Raw genomic sequence first — 17,492 nt, forward strand, 5'->3', positions numbered from 1 at the left:
TTTCCCGATGAATCCCACAACCGCTTCCGTAAACACGTTGACATCATCATCGGAGCTGTTTCTGAACATGTCCAGTCTGCGTCATCGAGTGCGTCCTGTAACGCGGCCACCGATTGATCCGTCCAGCGCGCGACCTTCCTCTGAACTGGAACTTCCGGAATTTAACAGTGGTACTGAATAATTAAGCAAGTCACTTTGTAAATGTCCCAAAAGGCTGGTTGACATCTTCCACCTACCCTACCATAATCAATGCATAATCGATTTCTATAATAATCAATAAGAACAGGTTAATCTGAGAAAATATCTTATGCTGACCCAAGCCACTCTGGATGTCATTCTAAGAAGATGGAAGAAATGAGATCCACAGGTTTAGTGCCCTCGATGGGGAAATGCAGAATAGAAAACATTTGTCTGCTACGCACAAGAGATAGAGAGAGAGATGCAACAGCTGGCTATGAAAGCTTGTTTCCTACGTGCTCCTGGCATATGCAATGAAAACAGTTCTCCAGTGTTTTTGAGGGACATTTGAAAGCTCTTCTTTGGATGTTGGCTGACTTTTGGTTTCGATCCCTGTCAGGATGATCCTGCACTGCTTAAATAACGTTAAGGTCCATCAATATGCTTTTAATGTATTGGCAGTATGTTTGGGATCACTGTCACGTTACAAAAGAACAAAAAAAACAAATCACACACTTTCCAGATGGAAGTGGATCCAAATATGACAATACTCAATTTTGACAAGATCCCCAACACTGCTGGCGGAAAGGCAGCCCTAAACCACAAGTGAGTGGCTGGAATATTTTTCAGTCATTACTCCATACAACCTGCTGCCACTGATTTTAAGTCCAGTTCTTCTTTGGCATACCTCAGTTTCTTCTCCCTGTTGTTTTCCTGTAAATATGAGATTCTCGGTTTCAGATTCCCAGATTTCTCCGTTCCTATGTAAGGTTTTTGCTCGAATTTTTCCTTTTTACTAAGACCATGACTTTCAGATACTATTCATCTACTTTAGATATTTTTTAGGCCTACCACGTTTTTGCATTTTTTTCAATTTCCTCACTATTTTTAAATTCACACCTTATACCATGCTGGCAAGGTTTGGGGTAACAGCGCTTTGAATATGACTATTTTATGCCTATCAAGCTGTGTTATGTTTTGCATTTTTCCTAGATTCAATTAAAGAAATGGGAACAAATGTGTTTTAGTGAGAGGCCTGTTAGGTTTTGTATTGTTGATTGTCATTTATGCTTATAAATATCTACTTATACATGCTTAGAGTTTTATAATTAGTTGTAGATTGGTAGAGGTTTGATCCTTGATAGTCTGCAAACTTTGTGTGCATTAGAGAGCACTCTGGGAGCATGGGAGAGGTCGTACCTTCTCTTATTGTTTTATGGTAGGATAAACGTAGCTATATCTGTTTTAGTCTAAGTGCTTTTCTTTAGATGAACTGCTGGACTTCCAGACCAGCAGGTTTAGGGAAGTCTTTATGGGGTCACACTCTGACCACACACACACACACACACACACACACACACACACACACACACACACACACACACACTAGTATTGTTCACATGTATACCTATGTAAGATGTTATATGTTAATGACCCTATGCATATTCATGTAACCACAATAAAAGGAGCGCTATGGGGAACCTGGCTGAGAGTCTGACGGAGGTCAAGTGGTGGAACGACACTTGGCTCCAGGCAGGTCTCCCTCATGCACGAGTAACACGAAGAACTTTGCCTACTTGGTGTTCAATGCTTTTGCTGCGTTTTTAAATTGTCTCGTTCCAGCGGTGGGCCTGTGCTAGACAGACCCAACATTAATTGGTCCTTCAAAGCCGGATCCCTAGAATTGACATTCACCGAGGGGAAAAGGAGACATGCCGAAAGACGTCAGCCAAGACGTATAGAAGTTCCTGTAGTAAAGTCCCGAGACATGAGAATTTGTCATCGGGCCGGTGGATTAGCTGTCTGTTTTTTCTCCTCGCTGGATGGTGATTGACGGGATTCGAGATTAATGCAAGAACAGCACCAAGTAAGTACTGTTCAAAGAAGAGCGCTGTAGCTGCGCGGGTTCACGCGGACCTGAGCCGTGCGGTTAATCGCAGGCTTATAAACAAAAGAGAGCAACGCCTATGCTGTGCGGTTTCACGCAGGCAGGTGCAGCTCAGTGACTGCGCGGGTACACGCGAGTCCAGGAGCTCAACGGTCGTGCGGATTCACGCAGGCTGGGGAAAGTTATAGGCCTATTTGTGTTGTTTGTGTACGTCTGTGTCAGTTGTTAAAAGTAATCTGCATTAAGCTTAGGGTTGCTCAAATTCAGTACAATGACATATGAGGTGAAGTGATAGATGAAAAAATTGTGAATGTGTCTGACGTCACAGTGTCTTTGTGCACTGTGTAAAAGTAATTGCCTCCGATTGTGAGAGCGGTGATGTCTTAGTTTGTCACTTTCAGATGAAAAGCAGACCTGAATCAATTTTCCACATGCAGCGGTCGGAAGAAAGTTATAGTTTAACATCACTGGAAACGTTCAGGCCAAGTTTATTATTTACAGCTCCATGTGTCCCTCAACCTCACATGCGAGCTCTCACTCCTCCCTGAAGACAAGGAATGCAGCTCCAAAGAGCAATAACATGGCAGATAAAGAGACAGCAGCAAAGTCCTGAGCAAAGAGACCCAGCAAGCAGCAGCAGTGTGGACAAACAGCATCAGAGAAGAAGGGCAAACCCACCATCCTGCCTGACTGGATGAATGGCACTGTGTTTCCAACAAGCTGCACCTTCACTGTGCATGTGACAAGAACATTTGAGGAGAACTGAGGAGACTGTTGGAGTTTGACATTTGCCACCTTTGGAGTAAAATGGCAAGAAGAGACAGTGGAGGGACTCATACCAGGTTCCCCCCCTCGATCTACACACAGCTTGGAGTGATCACACACCTGTTCCTGATAACCTTGCCTGGCTGCCACTACTTAAGGGATTCCACCATCTTTGGAGAATCATTGGAGAACTAACAGTTAGTGAGGCCCCCGTTCTGTCATCTGTGATCACTCTGGTCGTCTTTTTCTCTAGAATAAATACCCCTGTCTACCTGTGCACAGATTCCTGTGGCAAAAACTGTTAGTGAGAGTGGTGAGTGGATCTGTTTTTGTGAGAGAGATTCTGTGGAGAGACTGGACCCTTGGAGAACCTTGCCCTGTGGAATCAGGACCATCCCTGATATTGTTCTTGTGTTTTGGATTGTGCTTTACCTTCACCTTGTAAATAAACATTCTGCAATTGAGTCCTGTTGACCTAGTGGTCCGTTGATAGAACAAATCAGCAATTAACATCAGAATCTGAATCAGAAAGGGTTTTATTGCCAAATGTTGAGCAGGTTTACAACATTAGGAAATTGCTGCGGTGCTTCAGTGCAAACATACTGTCATAAATTACGCTTAAATAGACATGAAAATAAAAATAAGAATAAGAATTAAAAGTGCTACGTAGATAGATAGATATATACATGATATATACATGAGTGCAGGTGGTGATCAGTGCCAAACATGGAATGATGCAGTGAACACAGCGTAGGGTCATGTGTTAGTGGTGGGAACAGTCATATGGTTATTGTTCATGTGTCCAACAGCAGAGGGGAAGAAACTGTTCTTATGGCGAGAGGTTCTGGTGCGAATGGACCGGAGCCTCCTGCCTGAGGGGAGCAGGTCAAACAGACTGTGTCCAGGGTGAGAAGGGTCAGCTGAGATCCGAGCTGCACGCCCCAGTGTCCTGGAGGTGTACAGGTCCTGCAGAGATGGGAGTCTGCAGCCAATCACCTTCTCAGCAGAGCGCACAACACGCTGCAGTCTGTTTGTCCCTGATAGTGGCTCCAGCGTACCACACGGTGATGGAGGAGGTGAGGATGGACTCGATGATTGCAGTGTAGAATTGCATCATCGTCCGTGTTGGCAGGTTGAATTTCTTCAGCTGCCTCAGGAAGTACATCCTCTGCTGGGCTTTCTTAATGACGGAGGTGATGGTGGGCTCCCACTTCAGGTCCTGGGTGATGGTGGTACCCAGGAAGCGGAATGAGTCCACAGAGGTGATGGGGGTGTCAGTCAGGATGATGGGGGGGAGTGGAGCTGTGTGTTTCCTGAAGTCCACAATAATCTCCACTGTCTTCTGGGCATTCAGCACCAGGTTGTTGTGGCTGCACCAGGACACCAGACGTTCAACCTCCCTCCTGTAGGCAGACTCATCCCCGTCCGAGATGAGTCAAATAACGGTGGTGTCATCTGCAAACTTGATTAGCTTGACAGACTGGTGGGTGGAGGTGCAGCATTTGGTGTACAGGGAGAAGAGCAGAGGAGAAAGAACACAGCCCTGAGGGGAGCCGGTGCTGATGGTCCGGGAGTCCGAGACATTCTTTCCCAGCCTCACATGCTGTTTCCTGTCGGTCAGGAAGTCAGTGATCCACCGGCAGATGGGATCAGGCACATTCATATGGGAAAGCTTGCCTCGGAGCTGGTCTGGAAGGATGGTGTTGAAGGCAGAGCTGAAGTCCACAAACAGGATCCTGGCGTAGGTTCCTGGGGAGTCCAGATGCTGCAGGATGAAGTGTAGGGCCATGTTGATGGCGTCATCTACAGACCTGTTGGCTCTGTATGCAAACTGCAGGGGGTCCAGGAGGGGGGCCGTGAGGGTCTTGAGATAGGAGAGAACCAGGCACTCAAATGACTTCATGACCACAGATGTCAGAGCCACGGGTCTGTAGTCATTTAGTCCAGTGATCCTTGGTTTCTTGGGGACAGGGATTATGGTAGAGGACTTGAAGCAGGCAGGCACATGACATGCCTGCAGTGAGGAGTTGAAAATGCCAGAAAACACTGGGGCCAGCTCGTTTGCACAGTGTCTGAGGGTGGCAGGAGACACACCGTCTGGGCCGGGAGCTTTTCGAGCATTCAGACTCTTAAACTGCTTCCTCACATCTGCTTCATGAATATGAAGAGTTGTGGTGGGAGGAGGTGGTGTGAAATCCTCTTTTGTGTGGTGTGAGGAGGGGGATGTTGTAGGTGAAGTGTTTGATGATGGTGATGGCTCTATGGAGGGGGGAGAGGTGGGGGAATGAGTGTCCAAAGTGTCTCTATTGTTGGGGCCGTTGGAGGTGTGAAGGCTGCCTGATGGCTCGTCAAAACGGCAGTAAAAGTCGTTAAGGGTGTTGGCTAAGAGCAAGTCATCAGTGGAGTGGGGGGTTTTAGGCTTGTAGTTGGTGATATTCCTAAAACTTTTCCACACAGAGGCAGAGTCATTCTCTGAGATCTGCTGCTGCATCTTCTCAGAGTGCTGATGTTTAGCAATGTCCACTTCTTTAGTGAACCTGTACTTGGCCTCTCTGTAGCAGTCCCTGTCTCCGCTTCTGAACGCCTTTCTCTTTTCCAGCCACAGCTTTTTGAGTTTAGGAGTAAACCAGGGTTTGTCATTATTATAACTCACCCTGGTGCGTGATGGCACAATGCTGTCCTCACAGAAGTGGATATAGGAGGTGACGGTGTCCGTAAACTCGTCCAAGCGTTTAGAAGCAGCCTTCAATGTGTCCCAGTCTGTAGACTCCAAACACGTGCGAAGCTCCTCCTCAGCCTCGTTGCTCCACAGTTTTTTGGTCCTCACAACAGGTTTGGAGAGCTTCAGCCTCTGTCTGTACGCGGGGATTAGGTGGATCATGACGTGGTCAGAAAGTCCGAGTGAAGCGCGGGGCACCGCACGATAGGCCCCGCTGATCGTGCTGTAACAGTGGTCTAATGTCCTCTCCTCTCTGGTCGGGCATTTAATATACTGCTTGTATTTGGGAAGCTCATGGCTCAGATTGGCTTTGTTAAAGTCCCCAAGAGCAATAATGAGAGAGTCCGGGAATGTCCGCTCCATGTGCAGTATCTGCTCCGCGAGTGCGCACTGAGCTGCCTGCACATCCGCATCTGGCGGGATGTAAACAGCGGCCAAGATGAATGAAGCAAACTAGCGCGGAGAGTAAAACGGTTTGCAGTGAATAAAAAGGTATTCCAGAGAGGAAGAGCAACATGGAATCAGAGTTAGTTTGTAGGATCCTCTCAATTCACAAAGCTTAGCTCAGAAAACATGAAAATGCTCTGGAGAGCAGGGCACAATTGTTCAAAAGCTTGCCAAATTAAAAGATATGATGAAACCTCCAAATTTTTAACCAAATGTTAACCCTACTCCATCTTTGAGTTCCACACAGGTACTGCATTTGGAGCTTCCACAGAAGCCACTTTTTCTGGCGAGCTAGAAAATAGTGGTGGATATCTCACACAGTGTTTTTTAGCTTTTTGGGAACGCAGTAGAACTTTTTCCTCAGGCTGTGTAAAATTGCCTGCATGGTTGAGCTATTGCCTGCAAGTGTTTTGAGAGCTCAGGCAGAGTATAAATGCACTATATAAGAACCAGTTTATTTACCATTTACAAGCCCTGAGATGGGCTCAAGCTGTCCTCAAGTCTAATCGAAAACTCTTTTTTGAGCACTTCATCGCAGAGTATAAAATTTCTGACAAGGGATTGAACCCTGATCAAGGAGTCGAGGAGTGTGGTAAAAGGCAAATTAGCTACAAAGGATCTTAATGACTCACTTGATGCCTTACTTTCTGTGTAAATGTATCAGAATGGATGACCATATATGGGAGCATAGGAGAAGACACTGCAACTGCCATGGATCATCGGCCGAGCCATTTCTGGAACTGAAGGGGTTGCCCTGCAAAAGCTTGGCCGTACAAGAAATGAGTCAGAGGAATTCTGTAACATTTCATTGATGCCTGACCTGTGCCACCAAAAAAGCAGAGCCTGTCAGTAACTGTAGGGATATTGGTGGGTAAAATAAACAAAGCTAACTGTCAACTCTCAGACCCACTCACTTGAAGCATTAGTTGACTCAGACACCGAACAGACTTTTATTGATCAGACTCTGGCTAATGATTCAGTCATTCCCCTGATCACACTTCCCAAAGGATTACAAATTTCTGCAATAAATGGCACGTGGCTCCCACAAATAACCCGTAAAACTCAACCTGTTTCTCTCTCTCTCTGTCTGGCAATCACCCAACACTGAGGCAGGCAACACTGCCCTGGTTCTCAGACACCCTTGGCTCAGCACACATAACCTGAACATTGATGGAACACAAACGGTATCTCCAGTTGGAGTCTCAGGTGTCATCAGTCCATTTAAGTAACTGGTATTGCCGTTTGGGACAATACCAGTTGTCTTTCAGACCCTAGTCAGTGATGTCCTGTGTGACTTCATCAATCACTTCTTTGTGTACCATAATAACGTTCTGATTTTTTTCTAAGTCAGTTACAGAACATGAATGTGATGTCTGCCTTCAGCAGCTTCTGGAGAGCCGCCTGTATGTAAAAGGTGAGAAATGTGAAATTCATGTCGAATCAGTGTCATTCCTTGGGTTTCATTGTTGAAAAATGCCAGTTAAAAGTAGATGCCGTGAAGGTGCAAGCAGTGATTGTGTGGCATATCTCGCGCCAAAACTTCTGCACTGGTGGACAGAACCAAAGAGCGTGAATGTAATTGTCTGGTGTATTGCCTTGACAGTGTGAGCAGTTGTTGGAAGATGTAAAGCCCATCTTGAACATCCAATGACCTGTATAGTGCACTCTATGTATGGAAATTAATCATATTATTGTTTTGTAATATGTCAGGGTTATTCCAGATAGGTGTACGTTTGCATGGGATTAATGAAGACTCCGTTATTTTTAGAAACTCCCACCATGCTGTCAGAGAGAAGCTGATGTTGATACTTTTAAAGCATTCATGTCTTTTGATGTTTGAGCTAATAAATGGTAGGTCTGAAATCTCTAGATCCTTGCATAGTGCCTGTTCAACATCTAGCTAGGGCTCATCTAAGAAGGTATGTTTTAACCATTCTGAGATGAACTGAAGCCTGTTGGCTAAGAAGTATTGGTGAAAATTAAGCAGATCTAATCCTCCTCTATCCTTGGTTCTTTGTAGCATTTTTAAGCTGATACGCGGGGGTTTATCTTTCCAAAGGAATTTGGAAATATATGAATCCAGAGATCTGAACCAATCTTGTGATGGTTTGTTAGGGATAATCAAAAATAAGTAATTTATTTTTGGCAAGATCATCATTTTTATAGTGGCGACCCTTCCCATGAGTGATATGGGTAAAGATTTCCATCTAGTCAGATCGCCTTCTACTTTCTTTAGAAGTGGGATGTGGTTTAATTTAGTTAAGTCTGAAAGCTTAGGAGAAACATTAATACCTAAATATTTAATATTTCCGGATTGCAGTGGGGCAGAGGAAGAATTATGGAAGGAGCAGTTAATGGGGAGAACTGTAGATTTTGGCCAGTTAATTGAATAATCTGAAACTCTTGAAAACCAGTTTATTAGAGTAATTACCTCAGAGAGGTTGGTTTGTGTGTTTTGCAGAAAAAGCAACACATCATCCGCATAGAGACTAATTTTATGTTCTATGTTCTTACATTTTATGCCCTTAATTGTTGTAGCCTGTCTAAATGCTGCTGCTAGAGGTTCGATAAAAATTGCAAAAAGTGAAGGGGAGAGTGGGCATCCCTGTCTGGTGCCCCTCAGGAGACAAGCTGGAGGATGTCTGGTCATTTGTTCTGATACGAGCTGTTGGGGAATTGTATAATATTCTTATCCAGTTTATGAAAGAGTTTCCAAAACCAAATTTGTGTAAAGTTGCGAACAAAAATTTCCAGTTAACTCTGTCAAATGCTTTTTCTGCATCTAGATATAATATTATGGTTTCGATGTTTTTATTGTATGAGTAGTCTATTAAATTAAGTAATCTACGAGTGTTTGTTGAGGAGTGCCGACCTTTTATGAAACCAGTTTGGTCAGGATGAATTAAGAGGGGGGTTATTTTCTCTAATCTCTTTGAGAGAGCTTTGCAGATTATTTTAAGGTCTACATTTAAAAGAGAAATTGGACGATAGCTTGAGGGAAATAAAGGGTCTTTGCCTGGTTTTAGCAGGAGACTAATGTTGGCAGAATTCATATTTGGTGGTAGTCTGCCATTTTCCTCGATTTCCTGCAACATGCCGTGGAATACTGGTGCCAAAATTGTCCAGAATTCTTTGTAGAATTCTGCAGGGAAGCCGTCTGGACCTGGAGCCTTATTATTGGGCATACTTATCAGGGCTTCCTGGAGTTCACTTGGCGTCAGTGGCGAATCCAGTTCCATTGCTTGACTCTCTAGTAATTTTGGAAGAGTTACGTTGTCAAGAAACAGATCAATTTCATTTTTAGATGGGTTTATTTGTGGTGAGTATAAAGTTTCATAGAAATCCCTAAAAATGTTGTTTATTCTTCCAGGGTCATATATTGTGTTCCCCGATAAATCTTTAGCAGCACATATAGTTGTTTTTTCTTTCTTTATTTTTAACTGGTTAGCTAGAAATCGACCTGATTTGTTACTGTGTTCAAAATTCTGCAAGCGAAGTCTTTGTATAAGGAATTGTGTTTTTTTTATTAATAGTTTCATTTAATTCTAGTTTTGTCTTGCGTATTTTGTTCAATGTTTCCTGATCTTGGTCGCACGCGTAGGCTTCTTCTAGTGATTTGGTGTTTTTTTCTAATTCCTGAATATTTTTGTTTTCTTCTTTCTTTTTGTGTGATGAGAAAGAAATTATTTTACCTCTCATCATTATCCTGGACTTTGTTACCGGCGTTCCTCCATTTTCAACAACCCTAATACTGTTGTACTTACATAACTGATTGCTTTTTGAAGGCTGCTCATTTTATTGCTCTTCCAAATCTTCTTTCTACTTTCAAGACTGTAAATAAGTAAGTAAAGTTTATTTATTAAGTGCTTTTCACAGACAGGCAGTCACAAAGCGCTGTACACAAAGATTAAAATAAAAAGTACAATCAATAGACATTATGCACAATGTAAAAGGTCAAATATAAGTTAAATAATGTGAAGAATATAAAATACGTAGATCAACAAAAGGCTTGTTTGAATAGAAAAGTTTTTAACTGCTTTTTAAAAGAATCCACAGAGTCAACCAAACGTAACTGGTGGTAGACTGTTCCACAGCCTTGGTGCAACAGACTGAAAGGTTCTATCCCCTTTTGTCTTCAGTCGTGTTCGGGGAACAACCAACAGACTCTGAGTCTGTGAGCGGGGACGACGAGCAGCAGTGTATTTTGTAAGAAGCTTGGATAAATAATCTGGGGCCGTTTAATGCTCTGTATGATAAAACAACGCTTGCTAGAACGAGTTAGTAGTCTGGCTGCTGCGTTTTGTATTGCCTGGAGGAGAGAGAGAGAGATGATTTATCCAAGCTGGTAAACAGGGAATTACAGTAATCTAAACGCGATGACACAAATGCATGAATGAGTTTTTCCAGTTCAGCTGACGAGACCATATGTCGCAGTTTAGAGATGTTTGTTAAGTGAAAGAAACACTGCCCACTTGCTCACTGATCATGTACTCTGGCTATACGACATCCCCTTGGACATAATCTTTGACTGTTGGCCCTGGTTCACCTCGCAGGTATAGAAACAACACTGTTCAGCAATTGCAGCCAGGTCAGTCTTTCATCCTCAGAGTAAGTGTCAAACTGAGTGAGTAAATCAGGAGCTGGAAGCCAGCTTTTGCTGTGTCACTTCGGCTACTGGACGGTCCCCATTTGAATCATCACTTGGGCATCATCTTCCACTATTCCCCACTACAAAAGGTGAGCTCTCTGTCCCTTCCATGCAGCACCACCTTCACCACAGTCGCACCTTCATATCCTCCAGGTCAGAAATTGGTTTTCTACCAAAAAATGTTTCATTGCATACTGAGTCAAAGAAATGATCTCTCAACTTCGTTGGATCTTTTGAAATTAAATCCATGACCAACCCAGTGTCTGCTCACCTGAAACTGCCTTGTAACTTGACGATTCATACATTTTTCCATGCCTCTCAGTAAAAACCACTCTGTTATGTCTAGGCCCCCCACGAGCCCAGTTCAATGACAGCCAGCCAGCCTTCCCTGTAACACGAATCCCAGACACTATGGGAGAGGCTTCCAATATGTGGTTGACTGGGAAGGTTATGGTCCAAAAGAACACTCCTGGGTGTCACAGATAGTCAGGGAATTCCACCGTAGGCATCCCAACAAGGTTGGAGTGTCGCCATGAGGCCCTGTGGAATCAGGACTTTTTCTATATTATTATTGTGTTTGAATTATTGGTTTATCTTCACTCTGTCCTCAGTAAACCTTTCGATTGAGTGCCTCCTGCCTAGTTACCCCTTGACAATACACAAACATAGAACATAGAAGCAGGTTAAGATGTACCTGATGTTAACACAGAAATGCCACCAAATAATGAACCGGTTAAAATTGGATTCACCAGGCTTTATTTCTTCATTATGAAAGCAGGTTTAAAGTAAAAAACCAAAAATGCAGCGACAAACTACAATACGGGATAATCTGTGATTTATTATAAAATTAGCATAATAAAACCTTAACTTTCAGTTATTTTTGTATCAAAGAAAACTGTCATTACACAAGCAGTTCAAAGGATTTGGGTTTTGTTTTTGTCTATTTCCACACTTGTACTTCCATATCTTTTTTGTTCTCCGCAGGCAGAGTCATGGCTGAAGCTGTCATCTCAGCCTGCCCTGTGACCGCACTGATGACTTTTGCACTTCTGCTGAATCTGAGTACAGTACTTTACTGGGTAGATGGCAGAATTCCATCAGATCATTTAACCTCCTTTGGCACTATGTGGATCCCAATGAAAACCTGTTATCACTTCACAGCTTTCCTTAACTCCTTGTTTCAGTCTGTTCCACAGCTCCTCGTTTCCTGAAATCAAGCTCATCTGCTGTTCTGATTTACCTGCTTGTCGGAAGAGCTCAGTAGCCATCATCAACCTCCCTCACCTGACTGCCCACTCTCTGGCACTACATGCTTTGCCATTCATCCATTCTCTTCTGCTTATCCTTGGGGGTGCTCTAGTCTATCACAGGGTGAGAGGCAGAGTAATCCACCAGCCAACCAGACTCCCCCATTGACTCAAACCTGGACCCCCCCGAGGATAACTCCATTCCTTGTCCTCTGACAACATTTTCATTCCAACGTTGACCTGGAGTAATCTTGCCTCTTTTCTCTCACAGATAGCACTTCCATGCTGCCCACCGGTTCCCAAGGCCATTAACTTAGTGCTCAATAAAGCTTTTAAATCACTATCAGTGTCCTGAATCTGTCTATTGTGTCCAAACATTGTAGGTAAATGGCCTGTATTTGTATAGCACTTTACTTGGTCCATAAGGACCCCAAAGCGCTTTACACATTCAGTCATCCACCCATTCACACACACATTCACACACTGGTGATGGCAAGCTACATTGTAGCCACAGCTGCCCTGGGGCGGACTGACAAAGTGGTCTTAAGGTGTGCTGACTGGGGACTACTAATGCTTATCAATAATAATAATAGAAGGAAACATTTTAAAAGATATAAAACAATGTGCTTACATTTTTGCTGAGGTAACCAGTGGAGATATTCCTGCATTGTTTGTCCTCAGAGTGGCAGCATCCTCCACATCTGTAGACGGACACACATGGTGGCTTATAGAAGACGTTGGTAGGAGCACCAAACTCTCTCCCCACATCAATACACACTTCTCTGGGAGAACACTGAGTCTTCCTCCATTCTGACTCTATACCTGCACACAGAGAGACAGTCAGACCACTGTTACGGTGACTTGTTGTTCTTCCTAATGTAGTATTTATCATGTATATTGTGGAGAGAAAAGCAGACCTAATAACAATCATTTGAATAGATACATTTTGTTTTATTACAGTGGCTATGATTTCTGTGCAAGATGTCAAATCCTAGTTGACTCATTCAATCTCAAATGAGCATGGGCCTTGGATTAGATTTAGAACTGGATACATTCACTAAAGCTTAATTATAGTAATTCTAGATGATCCAAAATCAAAGAAGACTCACTCTCCTCTTTATGAAACTGAAAGAATTAAGAAGTAGAATTTGAAGAAAGAACATAATAAACAAAACATAAACATACTTTTCAGGATATCCAAGTTGAGGTAGACAGCAGCAAATGTTGGCTCTTCTGTATCACCCAGTGGCCTAAGCTGACGGACCTGTGACTGCTGGGAGAGTTTGGAGGATGAAGATGCAGCAGCAGAAAGTTTGGATTTACACTTCACAGCAGCCCAGTATGAAGGATAGATGAGACTCATCAGCTCATCTACACTGGAGGCTGAACGCAAACTCTGTTCCAAGTCTGGCGTTGGTGAAGTGTCCTAAAAGTGAAAACAGACACCTTTACTCAGAACACTGCTTTCACTGAGAATTATTACATATTTTATAATAGTCAAATGAAGAGGGCTAGAAACACTTTTCTACCTAAATGAATGATCGTAAAATTGTATTTTTGCAAGCTAGAAATTTCAATGAGGTAACAGTCAAGGCCAAAGACTGGTTTCAAGTTTGGATCAACACAATTCAAATCAATATTGGAGTTAAGGCAAACATCCCAAACTAATTCATTTCAAATTGTCCAAAGCATGCCCTAAAACTTAAAGGTTATTTTCTTAAACGCAAATAAAAATTTCCTACTTTTTAATGTCAATGTTAAATACCCCTAAATTCTTCACAACAAAATCTTTAATCAGAGTCTCAGAAATATGACTCTGACAAGACTATCAGCCTAATGACTCAAAGCCTTTTCCTATGTAACCTATGTATACTGGGGACCTTTATTCATTTTGTATATCACCTGTTTTTGTGGGAGCACTTTAAATGGCTTTGACTTTATGACTTTTATGAATATAGAAAAGGATTCTTCAGCATTCTTCAGCACTGCAGCTTTCTTACTGCTGCCAGTTGGAAGACTCGAGGGTGAAACCACAGGAACACTGGGAAAAAACACTTTTCTTTTCTACTACAAAAGTATCTGAAGTAACAAGACAACAAATAAAGTTTGTGCAAGATCAGTGAGGCAGTTCATCTTATTGGTTTACCATGAGCAAACACTTGCTTTGGATATCACAAATGAAGAACACGTGCTAGTGGTTACTCACTGCCAAATGTCTGTCAGTATGACGAGGATCTTAACCAAAGGGCAGGAGGGTGGGAAGAATTACAGTATGCATCACTTATAAGGTTTCCAGTCTGATGGAGTTAATGAATAGATAAAGCAATTTACTGCTGTGAACGTAGGCAGCCATACAACATATTTAAAACACCTTAAAAAAGCCCACTGAAAAAAGAAACAATACAAAACAAAATGCAAAAAAAAAATAATAATAATAATTAACGGAGAACTGGAACATCAATTCTACCTCAAATAACACTGGAGCTGCTAGTCCATTACTCCGTCAGTCAGTTTGTGCGTTTTGGGTGACTTTGACATATCAATGCATTAGTCCACAGGTGAGCCCATTTTAAATGGCTAAACTCCATTTAGCTTTTCAGAAGTGTTTGGTTAACTCATTCTTTTGGCTGCTTCTCCAAGCTTGGGTGTCTGTGCAGATCCCATCTTCTACTGCAGATAATATGCTGTTTATGGATGACATATTTTGATTTTTCATTTACTCTGTGGGGTACTAAAGACTTCCAGTCTATTGGTGGAAACAGACTGGAAACAGTCTTTAGTCTTTTTTTCTTTTCTTTTTTTGCCTGTCCCGTTTCGTTCTTTTGCCATCAGAATTGTTGTCTAAAGGCAAAGAAAGATGCCCAACGGATTTACTTTACCAAAATGGACCATCCCAGCCTTGCCGTAATGGTCTATTTGATTCACCTTTGCTTTTATTGTTTATTTTATTTTCATTTGCTGAACATGGGACAGACTTGACTGGGGAAAAGAAAAGGGAGAAAGAAAGAGGGAAAGAAAAAGAGAGGGGAAGAGGGACGGTGATAAAGGGCAAAAACCAAAAACCAACAAAACAAACAGACAAAAAATACAAATATCAATCACCTGGATCACCTGTTGAAAAAGAAAAAAGAGAAAACAAGCAAAAAAAGAGAGCAATATAAAAAATAACATCATCGCAATGATCTATGTGAATATAACAGTAAATACTAAATATTAAACATTATTGTGCAGCACGTAAGATCGACAGCGCACAGTGTGCATTGAGGTAGAAGCCAAAAAGGGTGTACTTTGTGTCTGTGAGAACCCGTCTGTACACCTGTGAGCGTGAGCGAGCTTATATTTAAAAGGTTCCTTCATGTAATGATCTGCTAGAGGGTGTGGGGGGGCCACAGCCCCGTCCTCCAAGGAATGAGCAGTGACTTTGTGACTTTTTTCTATTAATTAACACACTTTTGTTAATGAAATGACAGGAAAAGCAGATTATTACTGTACATAAAGGATGGATGAAGCCACAGGGACGTCACCGTCTGATGAAAGTGAAATCCTGCCCCGAGGCAGGCCACTTCAGCACCGGGACTCTTCTACTACCATGTTAAATGATGCAGTCAGTGTTCACGTTTTCCCAAACAGAATTGCATATTATCTTCTGGACGACGTGTAGCATGCCCACCCCCAAGGTCCGATATGTATGTGTTATGAGAGTGTGAGTAATGTGAATGTCTAAGTTGTGGGATAAAATTAAGGCACAGGCAGCCAGAAGGGGACAGAGGGGGACATCCCCCCCAGATGTCCCCCTGCACCCTGGTGACACACCTTTGCCCTAAGGTCCTGCATGTGTGGGTGATTGTGGTGGAGCGGGAGAGGGAGGCAGGTGACCCCTCCCTGGGGCCAGCTCCCCCGCTGTCCCCAGTAGGGAAAGGGGGCCCAGGCCCATCCGGACCGGGGCCCAGTTCAGCAGCGCCGCCCGGCCCCACAGAGCCCGGGACAGCCCACCCGACCCCACCACAGAGAAAACTGCACCCACCCCATCATCCACTTATCTTCCAGACTACACAAGACCATAGACACCCAGGCTGAGTTCTTCCTCCACCTCTCCTATATCTCTCTCCACCTGCAGAGTCAGTTCTTGGAGAGAGGAGACCTCCTGCAAGATGTAACAGCCTCCCCCACTAGTTGAAGAGCCCACCAGGTGGCTCGATGCACCGGTGGCATCCTGCACCAGGGCTGAGCCCCCATACACCCACCCGCCCACAACCCCGGCGACACACCAACCAGGATCCAAGCTCCCAAGACCCCGAGGCCCAGCCAGGGCCCCAGCCCGGAGACGGAGCATCCCCAGAACCCCCCACCTGCCCCGGACCCACCCAGGGACAGCCAGGCTCCCAGGTCAGTAACCCACGTCCGTCAGCACAGACCATCCCCTAGCCCCGCTGCACGCAGCCACGAGGAAACCATCACCTAAGAGCCAACAGAGCCCTTAACAGGCCATGACCACAACCCCGGGTTGAGCCCTCCAAGGAAGACGCCTCTGGGGAATCCCCCGACACCCCAAGCCTGTCCTCACCCTCACACCAATCACAACAGTGAAGGTGGGACCAAACTATGACCCCCTACCCCAATAGGTGATGGAGCTAATCAAAGGAGCCCAGAGCAATTGATCTGATGTGGTGGTAGAGGCTGTATCAAGACTAATGTAATCTATTAGAAAATTTCTATATTGGTTAGAATTAAGATTATTTTTATTTTTCCAGTTCACGAGGACAGTTTTCTTGGCTATGCATAGGGCACTGAAAACCATATGGGCTATATTTTTTTCTGTAGTGACATAATCTAAGCTGCCCAACAAACACACTAAAGGGGAAGTTGGAACGTTACACTTCAGACACTTTGATAAGTCTTCACATATCTCGCACCAAAACTTCTGAACTGGTGGACAGAACCAAAGAGCGTGGATATAATTGTCCGGTGTATTGGTTTGACAGTGTGAGCAGTTGTTGGTAGACGTAAAGCCCATCTTGAACATCCGATGACCTGTATAGTGTACTCTATGTAGTATTTTGTATTGAATTATTTTAAGACTGGGATTTCTAAATAAATGAAAGGTTTTTAAGCGTATCTGAGACCAGAAGTTTTGGTCTAAGTTAACTGATAAATCCGCTTCCCATTTTGCAATAGGAAGTGATACAGGGAGTGCAGAATTATTAGGCAAGTTGTATTTTTGAGGAATAATTTTATTATTGAACAACAACCATGTTCTCAATGAACCCAAAAAAACTCATTAATATCAAAGCTGAATGTTTTTCGAAGTAGTTCTTAGTTTGTTTTTAGTTTTAGCTATTTTAGGGGGATATCTGTGTGTGCAGGTGACTATTACTGTGCATAATTATTAGGCAACTTAACAAAAAACAAATATATACCCATTTCAATTATTTATTTTTACCAGTGAAACCAATATAACATCTCCACATTCACAAATATACATTTCTGACATTCAAAAACAAAACAAAAACAAATCAGCGACCAATATAGCCACCTTTCTTTGCAAGGACACTCAAAAGCCTGCCATCCATGGATTCTGTCAGTGTTTTGATCTGTTCACCA

General features: G+C 43.3%; 1 protein-coding gene across 1 annotated transcript in view; it reads right to left on the reverse strand.

Moving 5' to 3' along the window:
* The window catches only part of vegfc (vascular endothelial growth factor c), a 102,839-nt gene that overhangs the window by 59,693 nt on the left and 25,654 nt on the right, over positions 1–17,492 (reverse strand). The window contains exons 2-3 of the mRNA XM_085275834.1: positions 13,077–13,317; positions 12,523–12,713 (exon numbers count right to left, since the gene is read on the reverse strand). Of these exons, the coding sequence (XP_085131960.1) occupies positions 12,523–12,713; positions 13,077–13,317 (432 nt within the window). The remainder of the gene's footprint in view (positions 1–12,522; positions 12,714–13,076; positions 13,318–17,492) is intronic.

The sequence above is a fragment of the Mchenga conophoros genome, linkage group LG6 (genome assembly GCF_057382185.1).
Source record: "Mchenga conophoros isolate Kocher_MC1m ecotype Shallow Benthic linkage group LG6, M_conophoros_male_GT1.1, whole genome shotgun sequence".
Taxonomy (NCBI): Eukaryota; Metazoa; Chordata; class Actinopteri; order Cichliformes; family Cichlidae; genus Mchenga; species Mchenga conophoros.